Genomic DNA, 16,824 nt, shown 5'->3' with positions numbered 1-16,824 from the left:
CACACATATGCCCTGTAGCAAAAACTAAAAACAAACAAACAAAGAAAAAAAACATCACAGCAATCTAACTTTGGCTTTTTTTTTTTTTTCTTGAAAATAGTTGCAGCAAAGCATATTGTGAAACAAGTGTGTTGATTTAATGAAGTAGCAAAGCATTGACACATTTCCATTTTTACCAAGTATTATTAGCCATAAAAGTCTGTTGCTTACTATTTTTGCTATATTGTAATAAAAATAAAACCCACACACTCCTAAAACTGTAGGAAATTATTGTAGAAATTCTTATTTACAAATTTTAAGTATATAAAACATGATGAGATTCTTTTTACAAATTTCATCTTTTCGTTAATCCAGTTCTTGATATCTTGGTGCTATTGGGAGGAACAGAGAGCACTGAAAAAACTTGATTTAAGGTATAAACTAAATAAGAAGCTTTATAGAGGAATTTTGTTCTTTTCTTCTGGGTTTTCACTTTCTTCCTATCCATAAACTCCAGAATTTTGAGCTTAGGTTTGCTATCATTTTCACCATACCTCATCTCTGAAATGAATTGATTTCTCATACATGATGGCTGAATTATGGTTGGAAAATATCCTCTTTCCCCTGAAGTCATCCAAAGACAAATAACCATTTCAAACGGAATATTATAGAAGAAAACAGAGGAAAATAATAGCCAAAAGCAAAGAAATGAGTGATTTCAACAGCCAGTCAAAGATTGGTTCGATGAACTCAGCTTACATAACACTTAGTTTTATTTATCAAGCCTAACCCTATCTGGGGATATAAAACAAAGAAACTTCAAGTAGGTTTAGGTTGGCACAGTTTCAAGCCAGTGTGAAACTCTGAGATGCTGAGTCTTTTTTCTTTTCTTTTTTTTTTTTTTTTAAATTGCCAGAAAGCACGTGAGCTTTCCATAGAAAAAGGGAGGGCGGTGAGCTCCCCTAATGGGGTGTGGCAGAGTAGAAATCCCTTCTTTATTACTCTTTCCTTTTAGGAATTTGGGCATGCACACACATGCCCTGCATGTTTTATGTTTTTCAAGTCACTAGGTCTAGGTCTCAAACTGTGAAGTCAGCCACATAGGATCCAGCAATTCCCTTAACCTCCAAGTCATGGCTGGCCCATGTAGACTTATTTCTAAAGAGTTCTTATTTCTAAGGGCTCCTGGTCATCCTCAGGATCTAGGCTGTGCTGTATTTCTATCTTTCAGCTTCTTTGATCCTCTGGTCTTTTGCCGTGAAAACAATACTTTGCACCCAGAATTGATCCTGAAATTTCAGGCTTATTTGCCTGTACTTACATGTATGTGTCCTCTGCTTCTTCCAAATGGTTCATGACTCCCAAATTCCATATTCCCTGTAGCCTGGCTCTCTTACTAGTCTGTAGTTAAAGGTGGTCCTACTTTTAATACTATTAGGATTTTTCATTTGTTATTTTAAGCCATCATATATCCCTGGTCTTTTTCATTTGTTCATTCATTCATTTGTTCATTCAATTAATATTTTTGAGTGCCTACAATGTGCCAGGCATTCTGCAAGGCATTAGGTTTATGTGATGAACAGAACAGATATGGGCTTTACATTTGTGGAACTTAGTCTAGTGAAGAATTTAGACATTAAATGAGTATATTTGCAAACAGATGCATGATAATATATTATGATAAATGCCATGAAGGAAAACAAATGGGTAATTATGAGAGAGACTAATAAAGGCAACTTACTTTAGAAAGGTCCAACTAGACCTTTCTAAGGAAGTGATGACTGAACCTGAGATGAAGCAGTAGCCAGCCAAAGAGTAGGGCAAAGAGCACTCTAAAGAGAGGGCACAGCATATGCAAAATCTCTGAGTGGAGAGAATTTGGGGTGTTATAAGAACTCAAAGGAAGCCATCATATGGCTGCAGTGTAATAAGGGGAGACAGAATTAAGGTGAGCTGGAGAGATGGGAGAAGAGTAGTTAGGTTCACATTAAGTAGTTCAGAGTTTAAGTGTAATGAGAAGTCATAAAAGGGTTTTAGTCAGAGAAAATATGCGCTGTTTTTTAAAAAGATCATTCTGGCTGCTATATAGAGAATGAATTATAGGGTGACAAGAGCTGAAGTTGCCAGCTGTGATACCTGATGCCAACTTTTGGTGGGAAACTTGAACTGTTCAAAAATCCTTCAGTTGCAAGTGACAGTAAACCCGATTTAAGCCGACTTAAGCAGACAGAGGGATTTATTGGCTTGTAACCAAGGGTTAAGATTATGTAATCAGGACTCTCATTCTATCTCTCTCTGCTCTCTCTGTTCCACTCTGATTAGTTCTCTTGTAGGTAGGCATTTACTGTGTGGTTTCAGGTTTATCATGTTAAAATAAAAGAAGCTTTTTCCAGAAGGAAAGCAACAGTTGATGCCTAATGCTAATTGGGTCTGATTATCTTGACTAGGTTCATTTGCCTTTCCCTCAACCAATATTCAATGTTAAATTAGGCAGGATAGTGTCACATCTAATGTATAACAGTTGTTACATGTGGACACTAACCAATCAGCAGTGAGGTCAGATCTACATCTGGTGTGTGACCATGCCAATGTACCAGCTGAAAATAAGCCCTACTTATAGGTTGTTTCTTGATCTAAAGGTAGAATCAGCTTCACTAGAAGCATAGGAACTGAAAATTGGTGAAGAGGGTTTGTATAAGGGAAATTCAAGTTCTACTACCAGGAGAAGAGAAAATGAATGTGGAGCAGAAATTATAAAAACATTTATGACACAGGTCAGCCCCAAACAGCAGTGGTTAAGGGAACAAAAATGAAATGACCAGCCACAATTTGAATCCTGGTCCTAGACTTGAATAATATGTGAGGCTTGTGTGTGTGGATGCCCCAAATCCTGAGGGGATAGATGCAGTGAGAAACAAAGACTGTGGTGTGACCATACTCCAATGGGGGGGAGGGTCCTTTCTCTCTCTCCCTGGTGAGTGCACACACCCTCTGGAAATGAAAAAATATCGTACAGAAAAAAAATATAAGCCAATATGTAAAATAGAAGTTCCTTCTATTAATATGTATAGAATCTTCACCTCTTTGATAAAACCAATATTCCCCCTTGGGATAATTATTTTCTTTTAGAGGGCTAAATATAAATCTCAGCTTCTATCCAGTATAAAGATTATTCATACCTTCTAAACTTCCTCACCTCCACTTATATTCATTCTCTATTCTCAATGTCTAGACCACAGTAGGTATTCAGTAAATGTAAATTTTGATTAGTTCTGATTGAAAATCCACTATGTACTCTGGTGATTCATACTCAAGTGCCTCCAGAAAGGGAAGTACACATATGTAGCTCTCACTATATTCTGAAAATGTTGAAAACAGGGAATATTTAATACTTTCTCTACATTTATATGCTGTTTGTTAGAAGATATATATAAACCTAAAGTATCTTCCTTTCACTGCAAGACAGTGCATGTGCAAAATGTAGACCTGATTTTTGCTGGACTGTTTTCAAAATTGGGCAGAACTCGATACATGAATATATTACAGTGCTGGGAAGACATATCTATTTTTAAGCCTCTTAGAAGCAACTAAAATAGCAAAACAAAGCAACATAATAATGCTTTTGGGAGCTTATAGGCCTAAGTTAGAATCATGTATATTGAGAAGAAAAGTAGGCTGAAAACTGGAGTGAGAAAGAAATTTTTAGAGGATAATTTAAGAAAAATCACAGACTTGCTATGATTAAATTAATATGAAGAAGAAAGGATTTGAAAGTATACTAAGAGTGGTCAGGGTCCAACCCTATGGTCCAGTGGTTGACGGAGCTGTATCTTACACAGCTGATGGCACAGTTTGAGTCGTGGAACTGGAGACTTGAGAAATACGCTAGACATGTGTGTGTGTGTGTGTGTGTGTGTGTGTGTGCATTCCCCAATCCCAAGGGGATGGAGAAATGGAGAAGGGACTGTGGCGCGACCATACCCCATCGGGGGGTGGTTTTCTACCTCTCCCTCTCTTTGTCTCTCTCTAGTGACTGCACAGGCCCTCAGGTATTAAAAAAAGAAGGTGGTCAGATTACAAAATAAGATGAAGTCCAATGCCAAAATGGGAATGCCTAATAAAGCTGAACACACACACACACACACACACACACACACACACACACGAGATTATAGTGTCAACTAATTTGTAAACAGCTATATTTTGTTAATGTTTGATAATTATATGTTTATTTGGGAGTACTACTCTGGAGGAAATGTTTTATCTAAACAAGTATGCAATCTGATAAACTAATCAGAGTCTGTCTTCATTCTTATATTTTTGTTTTTTTCCCTGTTGATTCTAGGTATCTGTAATTCTTCCCTACCAAGCAAGTCTGCAGATTCTGTTCAGTCAAATAACTCCATCTCCTTTCTGAATTTTGGTATGTGTTATTCTACAGCAGAGTTTTAATCTAAATTATTCACTTACAGTAAGAGATAAAACTTTAAATATGATTACATAGGAGCTTATATTTACATTCTTTTCCATGACATTTTTCTTTTGATGTTTAACCTTAGCTACATCTTAATAGCTCATGTAGGACTAAATTGTCTGTTATATGGGAAAAATAATTCCAGGTAATAATATTATTATTATTTTAAGAATTATTTTACTTATTCACTCATTCCTTTTAATTGGACCAGAGAGAGAGAGAGGGAGAGGGGAAGGAAGAAACCAAGTTACCAGGTCTGGAACTCAAAATGTGGTTAGCTATGTGGGAGTGTCCAGCGCCATAACCACCACACCATCTGCTGGCCCGGGTAACTGTTTTATTATGTTGGCATGTAGTAAGATAATGTGATTACTAAAATGAAGAAAATGAGATGCTATCATATTCCAGCTAATATCTAAAGCAAAGTTATAAAAAAATACAAGCGCAGGGATGGCAGGTGGCGTGGTGGTTAAGGCGGCTGGATTCCCACATGGCTGACTGTGGTTTGAGTCCCAGACCTGGCAGCTTGCTTAGTAACTTTCCTTCTCACTCTCTGTCTCTCTCTGGTCAACTTCAAAAAAATAAAATAAAGATAATGACAATGAATAAAATTAAGTAATTCTTGGGGAAAAAAAATACAACTGTGAGAAAAATCTAATCTTATGTAACTCATCTAATAGTAGGAGATGAAACACAATTCTGACAAAGTAAAGGGCAAGTAAGCAATATCTGTGTATTATTTTAAAATAACTTTGAAATATTTTAAGCATCCTATGTGATACATATTTACAATATTAAAGTAGTATGCAAGCCCCAAATCCTGATGGGATGGAGGAAGAAGGATTGGAGTGTGATCATGCCCTATTGGGGATGCTTTCTTTCCCTCTCTCTCTAGTGAGAGAATGTACCCTCTGGCAACAAAAAAGAAAAAAAAATCACATAGAATATTGTATAAATTATGAAAAAAATATCCAGCTTTGCCTGGAACACAAATGACCTCTGATTTCTACTTTTCTCTAAATCATGATACTCACAGGATCACTGTTAGCACTTAACTTTACAACCCAATGTGACCTAATGTGAGGGTGAAATATTAGAAAGCTGCCTCAATATTGCTTCCTCTCAAATATGCCTAGGCTTGAACATTTTATTATACCTACTTAAAAAGCAGCACTTTCTTTTTGTTTTTCATTTGTTCCCTTTTATAAAGAAGGCAATATAAATTTAAAGGATATACTTTAAAAAAGTGTTTTAAAGTAGAATGAAAACCCTTGTGATTCAGGTTTGTTTTTCCTGAATTGGCCCACATGCAAACAAAAAAAAAAGGTAGTTCACGATTTTTCTTATTTATTTATTTGTGCTATAGGGAGCTTGCACTCACTGGGGAGAGAGAGAGAGAAATTGAGGCCCTCTAACCCCCTTGTCCTATCCTGGGGAGGATGGCCATGCCACAGTTCCTTCTCCTCTGTTTTTCTTTAGAGATTTTGGGCATGCACACACATGTGCTTGGCATGTTTTTTCAAGCTTCCAGTTCCAAGACTTGAATCATGCAGTTGGCCATGTGGGACCCAGCTGCCTTAACCACCGTGCTACCAGCTGGCTGTCACTACTGTTTAAACCATTGAGAATTGACCAGTGAGAGACTGAATACAGATATTCTTCAAATCTAGATACTCAGTATGTACATAATATATTCTAACTTGTGTTCCCAGTCCAGTGGGGTTACAATCAAGCTACTGTACTGATGGGACAATTTTGACTATCATATGAAACTAATTAGTTTGAAATATTTTTCTCCTTTTTTTTTTTTCTTTTGTCATTCACAGGAGTAAAATGTACATGAACCAGGCTGGGCACCCTTTTTTTTTTTTTTTAAGCATCACCGTAATAAATATAACTTTATTTATTTTTTAATCCTTTCCCATTTCCTATACTCCTTGTCTTCTAGTTCTGGTGTGTTTATACATATGTTCAGATTCAAGCAACACTTGAGTAGTTATTATATGCCAGACATCATGCTGGATACTTTCCAATAGATATCTTATTTGATCCTTATGTCAGCTCTGTAAGGTAGATAATACATTCTGTAAGATTATGAGATTAAAGATTTAGGAATAGCTTTGAGTTTTCCATTCTCTGTTCTCCCTCTGTATTGCAAACCTTTCATTTCTCAGTTTAAGTCCCTAAAGTTGCAAGATACTTTGAAGACACCATCATCAATGAAAAGAAAGTCATATGTTGCTGAAGTGATAAACAACCAATATTATCAACCTGCCAATCTTTTCAAAGTATCCAGAAATAGCCTTCATTTGTTGTGAAAAGTTTCCCTTTTCTCATTCTCTAGGTGGGAGTGGGAGGGGTGAGTTTGAAGAAGGAATATAAATAAAAACGATTACTTAAATTTTTCAGGATTATTTTTTTCTATGCTTTTCAAACAATCTCTTGTTAAACTGATGACTTTCTGGGCTGAGAGTTATAACTGATTTAATGTAATCGATGTTTCAATGATAGTATTTATTTTTATGAAATTGAAATTTCCCAGTTTTTAAATAATTATTTTATTTAACTTTATTTATTTATTTATTTTATTTCAATTTGATCAGAGAGGGACAGAGTGAGTGAGAGAGAAAGGGAAAGTGAGAAAGCAAGCCGCCAGGTCCAGGACTCAAACCGTGGTTGTTCACATGGGAGTCCAGCATCCTTAACCACCATGCCATCTGCCAGCCCCCCAGCTTTGTTTTCTGAATGGGTGGGTGAAGAGCAATCAATCAATCAATCAATCAATAGTATACTGAGTTATCAAAGGCTATTAAAACCAAGGTTCTTTATCCAATTTTTCAGTTACCTGTGGTCAATTAAGGTCTGAAAATATTAAATAGAAAATTTCAGAAATAAACAGATCATAAGTTTTCAATTAAATACTGTTCTGAGTGGTGTGATGATATACTATGCTGTCCTGCTACAGACATTATTATGCCTTTGTCTAATGTTGTATATGTGATTCAATACTGGTCCATTAGTCATTTAGCAGCCCTCTTGGTTATCAGTTTGAAAAAAAAAATAGTGTATGTGGGGTTTGGTGTACTATCCCAGGTTTCAGGCATAGGGTAGGAATCTTGGAATGTACCCTCCCCCCTAGATAAAGAGAGACTATTACATTAGCATTATTAAATTTGTAAGTGCTCTACAAATTTAAAATATTATCAGTATTCTATTACTACCATTCAAGTTTTAAATTACTATAAATGTATATGGTCAAAGTAAATTGAGTCAAAACATTACCTGATCTTTTGAAAAAAATCCATATATTTACATGTTACAATACACTCTAAAATCCAAGTATTCATTTTTCTATTTTAAAAAAATCCTAATTTTTTCATCTCATTCATTCATTTAATTTTATTTGTGTTTCCAGGTTTTGCAAATCGTTTTTCAAAACCCAAAGGACCAAGGAACCCACCACCAACTTGGAATATTTAATACAACTTGGATGTATAAGAATACAGGCTGTGGTCTATCCTGCATCTTTTCCCCTGAAAACCTCATGAGGTGGTTGTGATTTCAGCGATGAGCTCCCAGAAAGGCAACGTGGCTCGTTCCAGGCCTCAGAAGCACCAGAATACATTTAGCTTCAAAAATGACAAGTTTGATAAAAGTGTTCATACCAAGAAAATTAATGCAAAACTTCATGATGGAGTATGTCAGCGCTGTAAAAAAGTTCTTGAATGGCGTGTGAAATACAGCAAATACAAACCATTATCAAAACCAAAAAAATGTGTTAAATGCTTACAGAAGACAGTGAAGGACTCTTACCATATAATGTGTAGACCATGTGCCTGTGAACTTGAAGTTTGTGCAAAATGTGGAAAGAAAGAAGAAATTGTTATTCTGATTAATAAAGAACCAGAAAAGACAGAAAATAATCTGAGTCCCAACTGGAGAAGAAGTTGCAGAAGAAATGAAGAAAGTGATGATGATTTAGAGTTTGATATTGCTTTAGATGACACAGAAGATGACAGTCCAGTGGATTAATATAAATATATTAAAAGTCAGTTTGAGAACACGAAATTTTGACCAACTTCTGCCTTTGAGGGTTTCAGTTTCACAAAGAATCTGTGAAATCCTAATGAGGAAATCAGAAAAACCTATAGAAAATGGGCAACATTTGTATTTGAACAGTATATAAATTATGTATGGTATTTGTATAATAATAAAAAAAAGAATACAGGCTGCAAGTGCACCTGCAAATAAAACTACTAGAACATTGCTAGCTAAACTAAGTGCTCTGTTACATACATAATATCAATATTGATGATATACTAATGTGTTAATAGCTTTTTAAAATCTGCAAGTAAGCACTAGCAGTTTTGCATTTTCATGTCATATACATTCGGCTGGAAACTGAAAATGAAACTTTGTCCCTTGAGCTTATGCAGAGAATGCTGATGAAACACTGTTTAAGAATGGACTTATTGGGACCAGCAGTTGGCAAAATGGTTATGTCGCTGGACTGCCATGTAGTTGGCCGTGGTTAAGAGTCTCAGACCTGGTGGCTTAAACTCATGCCAGGCCTGTGGGCATGCGTGCCCAAGATCCTGAGAGGAGAATGGAGGAAAAGATTTGGATAGCAGCGTGGCCATCCCCCCTCGCTTTCTGTAGGTCTCTCTGGTGAGCACATGCGCCCTACAGCAAAAAAATAAACCTCTCCAAAAGAATGGACTTACTTCTCATTTTGGGTATTTTATTTTACTTTTCGAAATAAACTTTTAAAAGCCTTGTAAGAACTAGATCTTGATTAAATTTCTACATTGCTAGAATTTACTATAAAAAGTGAGTTTTTAAAAAAAGTCTTACCTTGTGGTTGCAATATAAAATTACTGCTATGACAATGATTATTCCTTTTAAGTTATTTTTTGCCCAAATGGAATATACCTTGCACATCTTCCCAAATGTTGTGGGAAAGTAAAATAAGAAAAAAAAGTAGTTATACTTAAGGGAATAAAATGTGTCAATAAGTACAGTAATATTTTTTATTGGGATATACCAACAACATGTTCAACTACATTCCTGGTAAGTTTTAGCCAAAGTAATTCAGTTATCAACTGTAGAAAAAACACTGGAACTATCAGATGGCATAATGGTTATGTTGTACTCTCATGTAACCAACTGCAGTTTGAGTCCCCTACCTGGCAGCTTAAAACTCATGCACAGTACATGTGCGTGAGTGTCCAAAATCCTGGGAGAATTAAGAAGGGATTGCCTCAGGGCCATCTCCTCTGGGAGGATGGAAATGTGACTTCTCACTTTCTGTCTCTTTATCGCTCAATCTCTCCTGTGAGCATATGCACCCTATAGCAAAAAATCTCTCTATAAAAAATAAAAATAACAAGGGATCAGCAGATAGCATAATGGCTACATCACTGGGCTCCCATGTAGTCGACTATGGTTCGAGTACTGGACCCGGTGGCTTAAACTCATGCCGGGCGCGGGCGTGTGTATGTGTGTGTGTGTGTACGTGCCCAAGATTCCAAGAGGAGAATGGAGGAGAAGGGATTGCAGCGTGGCCATCCCCCCGGGGAGTGATTTCTTGCTTTCTTCTGTCTCTTTCTGGTGAGCGCATGCGCCTGATAGCAAAAACCTCTCCAAAAATCAATCGATCAATCAACAAAACAGTTTTTTGGTAACATTTTAATCTTAATGTCCTATGTAAACAGATACCATTTATATCCAACCAGAGGTACAGATACAATAGTTTAAAATAAATTTCTGTATGAATATAGAATTTCATATTTAAGAAAATCTGACATTTCAAATCTATGTAGCAAATAAATTAGTGGGTAATTGTTATCACAAAGGATTTACTTGACTTCCTCTAATGGGTGAACATCTTTGATGTAAAAATAGTTGATTATAACTTTTAGAACTATGTATTAATTACTTAAATATCATTTCCTCTTTATACATCATTTGCTCTTCAATGTTTTTAATTTGAAAGCCTAATGGTAGGACAAATTGAATTATTTTTAATTTGTCTATTGTAGTACAGTGTACCCAATAGGCGCTCAATAAACTTTTTTTTAAACTTAACTTCACTGTGCATAGTGTTCATTTAGCTAGTCATACTTCTCCAGGAGCTAGTGGTATCCAAAGCACAACAATTTTATCTGTGGAGTACATCGCTGTTAACTAATTATTTCCAAATATCTTTACCAAGGACCAAACCTATGAATAGAATCTTCCTAGGTAAAAGCTAGACCATGAAATTCTAAATGAATTTCTGAGCAACAACCATTCCTTGGCCAACAGCGATTTTTGCAGTGTTCTCTGTTGGACACGCTTTTCAATTTTGCGCAAACTTTTTGCTTGTAATTTAACAAAAAACATATTTGAAAGAGTCTAGAAATGGTTTTCCAATTAGGATTTCGAATACAGGGATATGTCCAAATAAACGGTGAACTCTACCTTTCCAGGCAATAGCGGCGATGTGGCTCCACGGCCAGGAGCCGTGCTCACCCGGCTCCCAGGCAGTTCCCGCACCTGCCTCGTTACGCCTGTAGTTATCATTGCCATGCCCAGAAAAAAGCTTCAAAAATTTTCTGAACTGTAGCCCTATTATTTGTATTTTGCAGCAAAATCGCCCTCCTTTTACGTATTACTAAACCCTCTTTCCCCTCTTTTCATCGCTTGTGTAAGGATAAAAGCTGAGGATTCTTTTACCTCACAAAGGTATAAGAGGAATATGAGATGTTAAAGTCGCTATGGAGACCATAGCGTAAAATGACGAAAGGGCACAGGAAGATGATAATGGAACGCGCCGCCACACTCGGAAGGCCAACATTGTTCGGGCCGTTAAGGCGGTTGGCGGCAACCCTCCGCCCAGCGGCGGTTGCGTCGCAGCGCGGAGCGTGCCTCGGCGCACGCTCCCTCTGCGCTCCTCCACTCACGGCGCCCGGGACGCGAACGACCGCGCCGCGCGGCGGAACTACCCCTCCCATGAGGCTGCGCGCGGCCGAGCTCTACAATAGAAGCGCGGTTGGAGAGGCCTGTGGAGACTGCCTGGGAACTGCCGCTTCCGGCATGTTCGGCTCCGGACGAGGACCGGCCGACCAGTGGAGGGGGGAGGAGAGACTCCAATGCCCAGCGGGCCATGCGCGGGTGGCGCTTGCGCGATGCGCGGACGGGGGGGCGGTCGGGCCATTTAAATGTGTGTTTGTGGGTGAAATGGCTGCGCAGGTCGGAGCGGTGCGCGTAGTACGGGCGGTGGCGGCGCCGGAGGAGCCGGACAAAGAGGGGAAGGAGAAACCCCATGCTGGGGTCTCGCCGCGGGGAGTGAAGCGGCAGCGCCGAGCAAGCAGTGGGGGGTCTCAGGAGAAGCGGGGGCGGCCGAGCCAGGACCCCCCTCTCGCTCCCCCTCACCCCGTGGGGCTGGGCGGGGGAGGGGGGGGCGGCCGAGCCAGGACCCCCCTCTCGCTCCCCCTCACCGGCGGCGTCGCAGTCGCCAACATCCCGGGCCGCTGCAGCCAACGAATGCAGCCCCAACAGTCCCGGGCCCTGTTGAGCCTCTGCTCCTGCCGCCTCCACCGCCACCTTCTCTGGCGCCCGCCGGGCCCGCTGTCGCTGCCCCACTGCCGGCCCCGGGAACCTCGGCCCTCTTCACCTTCTCGCCCCTGACGGTGAGCGCGGCCGGGCCCAAGCATAAGGGCCACAAGGAGCGGCACAAGCACCATCATCACCGCGGCTCCGATGGTGACCCCAGCTCCTGCGTTCCGGGTGATCTCAAGCACAAGGACAAACAGGAAAACGGCGAGAGGACTGGAGGGGTGCCTCTGGTCAAGGGCCCCAAGAGAGGTGAGAGCCGGCAAACAGCCCGGGCTTGGGCTCTGGGTCTCTCAGTTCCGATATCCCGCCCCTTTATCCCGAAAGACGCCAAACCCCGGCTTACCTCCTGCTGCTCTACTTCCCTAAACCCGTTGGGGTGTACTCTGGATTTCTGACCGTTGACACAGTTTGACCTACTTGAGGCTTCTCGCTCCGAGGCCGAGCTGTCAGTTACCAAGCCCGGTAGCTGGTAGCTGTCCCCGGGAGCCTCGCAACGTTTGTTTTCAAATTCCGCAGGGTTTCCGCGCTGCGCGGTCCTTGGCGTTGTGTTAGTAGGTGAGGGTTCTCAACATGGCTTTTTAGTAGTGAAGGCTTGTCGCTGACATCCCTACTCCCCGATTTCCTTGCTGAAAAGCATTAGTACTCTCCCCTGCCTCCAAATATTCACGAGTATGGTTTGGGGCTTTAATGAGTGAATTCCACGACTTCGTGGTTGCTTTAGCCTTTTGCAAGGTGAAATAGCAAATGCAGTTATCTTGTTTTAATCTAGAGGTAAAAATCATTTACACATTTTTATACTGGCTATTTTAATTCTTAGGCTAGGGATGGGGAAGGTTTTCTCTCTTGTTTGATCCTAGAAAATAGGACTAACATTTCTTCTGAAAAGTGGAAATTATGCAGTAGAGAGTGGAGGGAAGACTTCTAGTTGCATTTTATTCTATGTGGCACAATATGAGGACCTGTTTAATTCCAGTAACCTTCAAGAATATTTAACCAGAAAATGACTCTAATCGTGGGTTCCAGAGAAGCTAGGTTGACCAAAATTGGTGTCTTACAGGTAGGACCTGTAGCATTTATTTATATTCTTTGCGGAAGCAACTAGATCTGCTTTTATTATGCCATTTTACTTCGTATATGATTTTATATAATTTTTTATTTCTTCTCAAGATTTTAAGTTACTTCTGTATTTCTTAGTACTGGTTAAGTTAGGGTTTACTTATTTTATTTAAAAAAATTTTGTTTTGAATTTTGCTATAGAATGTGCCCTCCGGGAGAGAAAAAGTGAGAAATCACCTCCCACCCCCCACGGGTGGTGGGGGGATGGCCTTTTTGTAATCTCTTCCCCTTCATTCTCCTCTCTGGATTTTGGGCACACATGTGCACACACATACACACACACTCGGTGTGTTTTTCAAGCATTGCGGTTTCGGATTTAAAACACACAGTCGGCCATGAGGGAGTCATTACCTTAACTGCCACACCACTGGTTGGTCCACTGGCCAGTAGGTTATTGCATGTTAAGGAGCCAGTATTTCAATCTAAAGTTTTATGAGTCTTGCTTTCTTTTCACATATTTGGCCTTAATTTAGGGCTAATCAGTTTTTTTGTGGTGATACTCCTAAGTTAATTGCAAGTAGTTGTAAAATGTAAAATAAGTATTGAATAGAATTAAATCTATCTTCTTTTAGTGGTATCTAAATTTTATTCTCAGCAAAAGAACTTGTGGCAGGCTAACAGGAGTGGTATTTTTCACCACCAGTCTGCAATGATTTTGTTTTTGCTTTCATTTTTTTACCTTTGTTCCCCAGCCTTCTCATTTCTTCAAACACATGCATGTGTTTATGTCTCTGTGTTTTCTGTACAGAACCAAAGGGAATCTTGGTGATCATGGATTTAAATTTGTATTGTGGAAGAGGAAATTAGCAAAGTAGCAGAGGTTTGCCTATCAAGTCGTAGTTAATTAATACCAAATATACAGTTGTTTAATGTTTTATTTTTAAGTGAGTAATTGCCATAATAAGGAGTAGACCCCTGACTTCTGAGTCTGAGTTCAAGCTTCAACCCCAAGTTACATGATGCTGCTTTCTGTTTTTGCTATTCATTTCCCCCACTTTTTTGCTTACTATCTCCCCTGTGTTTGGACATTATAGTATCAGTGATAGACTTCAGGATCATCCGAAGTCTCTGACTCAGTCTCCTTTTTTGGAAGGATAGCGGCAGTGATGTATAGCAGTTTACAGTGTGCTTCTCTGAAGAATAGAACCTATTTTCTTTAAAAACAAGCAAAATAAGTCTAACCCAGCGCTTAGTGGTAGAATTTTCTCAAATGATGGAAACGTTCTGTCTGTGCTATCCAATATGGTAGCCATATGTGGTTCTTGAACAGACTTGAAATGTGACTAGTGTGACTAAGGAATTGAATTTTTTATTTTATTTAATTCTAATTAATTTATAATTCATCACATATGGCTACTGGCTGCCACATTGGACAGTACAGCTCTAAAGACTTGTAGTTTGCCAATATGTGAAGAAGAAAAATGGTTAAGATCAGATCATTCAAACATTTCAACTTCTGGCTGAGAAATTGTTAGTTTGTGTATCCAAACCATATTTGGGGTAAAAGGGCTCTCTGGTCAAATACATTTGGTAAAAACTATATACTCTAGCATTCTAAATGTATACAATGACATTTCAAAAGTTTTAGAAAATCGTATAGAAAGTAAAATGATTTAATTTTTAGTCTAGGCTTTTCTCTTTTTTTTTGTAGAGGTTTTTGCTATAGGGCGCGTGCGCTCGCCAGACAGACAGAGAGAGACATAGAGACAGAAAGCGAGAAATCACCCCCCAGGGGGGATGGTCACGCCGCAATCCCTTCTCCTCCATTCTCCTCTCGGGATCTTGGGCACGCATGCACATGCGCCCGGCGTGAGTTCTAAGCTACCGGGTCCAGGACTCGAACCATGGTCGACTATGTGGGAGTCCAGCGACATAGCCATTACGCTAACTGCTGGTTCCCTAGTCTAGGCTTTTGTACAGTTTGACCAATACTTCCCCCTGAGCATTTTTTTTTTTTTTAAATTGTCAGAGTGTGTGTGCACTCAGCAGACAGAAAGAGAGAGGGAAAGCACACTTCAGTGGTCACATAGCAGTTCAACTGTTTCTCCATCCTGTCAGGATTTTGGGCATGCACACATATGTATCTGGTGTATTTTTCAAACCACTGGGGCCAGGATTCAAACTGGTCAGACATGTGGGATCTGACTCACTTAATCACTAGGCTATGGGGCTGGCTCCTCCTGAACATTTTTGTACTTGATACAGTGGTAGGTCAGAGGTATGCCTCTGCAATTATTCTTTTAAATTGTTGCTCTACTGTTTACTGCGTGACCATGAACAAATTATTTTAACCTCTCTCAATCTCAGTTTTTCTCTCTGTAAAATAGGATTGTGATATTCTATAAGATTGCTATGTGAATTAAATGGGTCAGTTTATGGAAAGCACTGAAAACAGTGCTTGACTCATGGTAAATTCTGTTTACGTTAAAACTGGCCTTGGGGCCAGCAGTTAGCATAATGTCTATGTCACTGGACTCCCATGTAGTCGACCGTGGTTCACATCCTGGACCGTTTCTCCATCCTGTCAGGATTTTGGGCATGCACACATATGTATCTGGTGTATTTTTCAAACCACTGGGGCCAGGATTCAAACTGGTCAGACATGTGGGATCTGACTCACTTAATCACTAGGCTATGGGGCTGGCTCCTCCTGAACATTTTTGTACTTGATACAGTGGTAGGTCAGAGGTATGCCTCTGCAATTATTCTTTTAAATTGTTGCTCTACTGTTTACTGCGTGACCATGAACAAATTATTTTAACCTCTCTCAATCTCAGTTTTTCTCTCTGTAAAATAGGATTGTGATATTCTATAAGATTGCTATGTGAATTAAATGGGTCAGTTTATGGAAAGCACTGAAAACAGTGCTTGACTCATGGTAAATTCTGTTTACGTTAAAACTGGCCTTGGGGCCAGCAGTTAGCATAATGTCTATGTCACTGGACTCCCATGTAGTCGACCGTGGTTCACATCCTGGACCCGGTGGCTTAAAACTCACGCTGGGTGTGTGTATATGCGTGCCCAAGATCCTGAGAGGAGAATGGAGGAGAAGGGATTGTGGCGTGGCCATTCCCCTGGGGGGTGATTTCTCGCTGTCTCTCTGCCTCTGTCTGTCTGGTGAGCGCACGTGTCCTGTAGCTAACACCTCTCAAAAAAAACCAAAAAGAAACTGGCCTTTATTTATTTTTTTTAATGCTTGGTCCATGGGGTGGGGGTGGGGAACTCTGAATTTAATATGGAGAGTGGATAGTCTTATAATTTACAGGACTATATGTCTTTTTTATTTTGAGAAACTTTTAGTTTTTTATTTTGAGGTAATTATAGATTCATAGGAAATTGCAAAAGTAGCACAGAGGTCCTTAACGTTTACTCGTTTTCCTCTAATGGTTATGTCTTACATAACTATTATATAATACCAACACAAAGAAATTGACATTGGTACTGTGTGTGGGGGGGTTGGGGGTTTGTGTCATTTTCTCACATGTAGATTAGTGTAACTACCACCACAGTCAACATTTCGTTATGGGACAGATCCCCCCTTGTGCTATCCATTTATAATTTTACACACTCCCTCAGTTTTTGGACCATCCTTAATACCTGCCATCCATGGATCTGTCTTCCATCTCTATATTTTGTTGATTTGAGAATATTAAGTA

At 39.5% G+C, this 16,824-nt stretch overlaps 2 protein-coding genes and 1 pseudogene across 6 annotated transcripts in view; all 3 read left to right on the top strand.

Moving 5' to 3' along the window:
- Positions 1–8,003, top strand: part of PTPN22 (protein tyrosine phosphatase non-receptor type 22) — a 61,188-nt gene extending 53,185 nt beyond the window's left edge. For 2 of the 5 annotated variants that reach the window (XM_006149622.3, XM_027772316.1), the window contains 2 exons: positions 4,325–4,402; positions 7,869–8,003. In XM_006149622.3, coding sequence (XP_006149684.1) covers positions 4,325–4,402; positions 7,869–7,933 — 143 coding nt within the window. In that variant the 3' untranslated portion in view covers positions 7,934–8,003. Of the gene's footprint in view, positions 1–354; positions 414–4,324; positions 4,403–7,868 lie in introns of those variants that run through there. The other 3 variants (XR_003549552.1, XM_027772315.1, XM_027772314.1) reach the window with 3 other exon arrangements.
- Positions 7,994–8,640, top strand: LOC102488939 (uncharacterized protein C9orf85 homolog pseudogene; annotated as a pseudogene).
- Positions 8,641–10,600: 1,960 nt separating this feature from the next.
- RSBN1 (round spermatid basic protein 1) overlaps positions 10,601–16,824 on the top strand; it is a gene marked incomplete in the record, with an annotated part of 62,698 nt that continues 56,474 nt past the window's right edge. Inside the window, 2 exon segments of the mRNA XM_027772313.1 lie at positions 10,601–11,826; positions 11,892–12,301. Coding sequence (XP_027628114.1) covers positions 11,231–11,826; positions 11,892–12,301 — 1,006 coding nt within the window.

Source organism: Tupaia chinensis, unplaced genomic scaffold (assembly GCF_000334495.1).
Source record: "Tupaia chinensis unplaced genomic scaffold, TupChi_1.0 Scaffold000270_2, whole genome shotgun sequence".
Lineage (NCBI taxonomy): Eukaryota > Metazoa > Chordata > Mammalia > Scandentia > Tupaiidae > Tupaia > Tupaia belangeri.
This window is presented reverse-complemented; position numbering and strand designations above follow the sequence as displayed.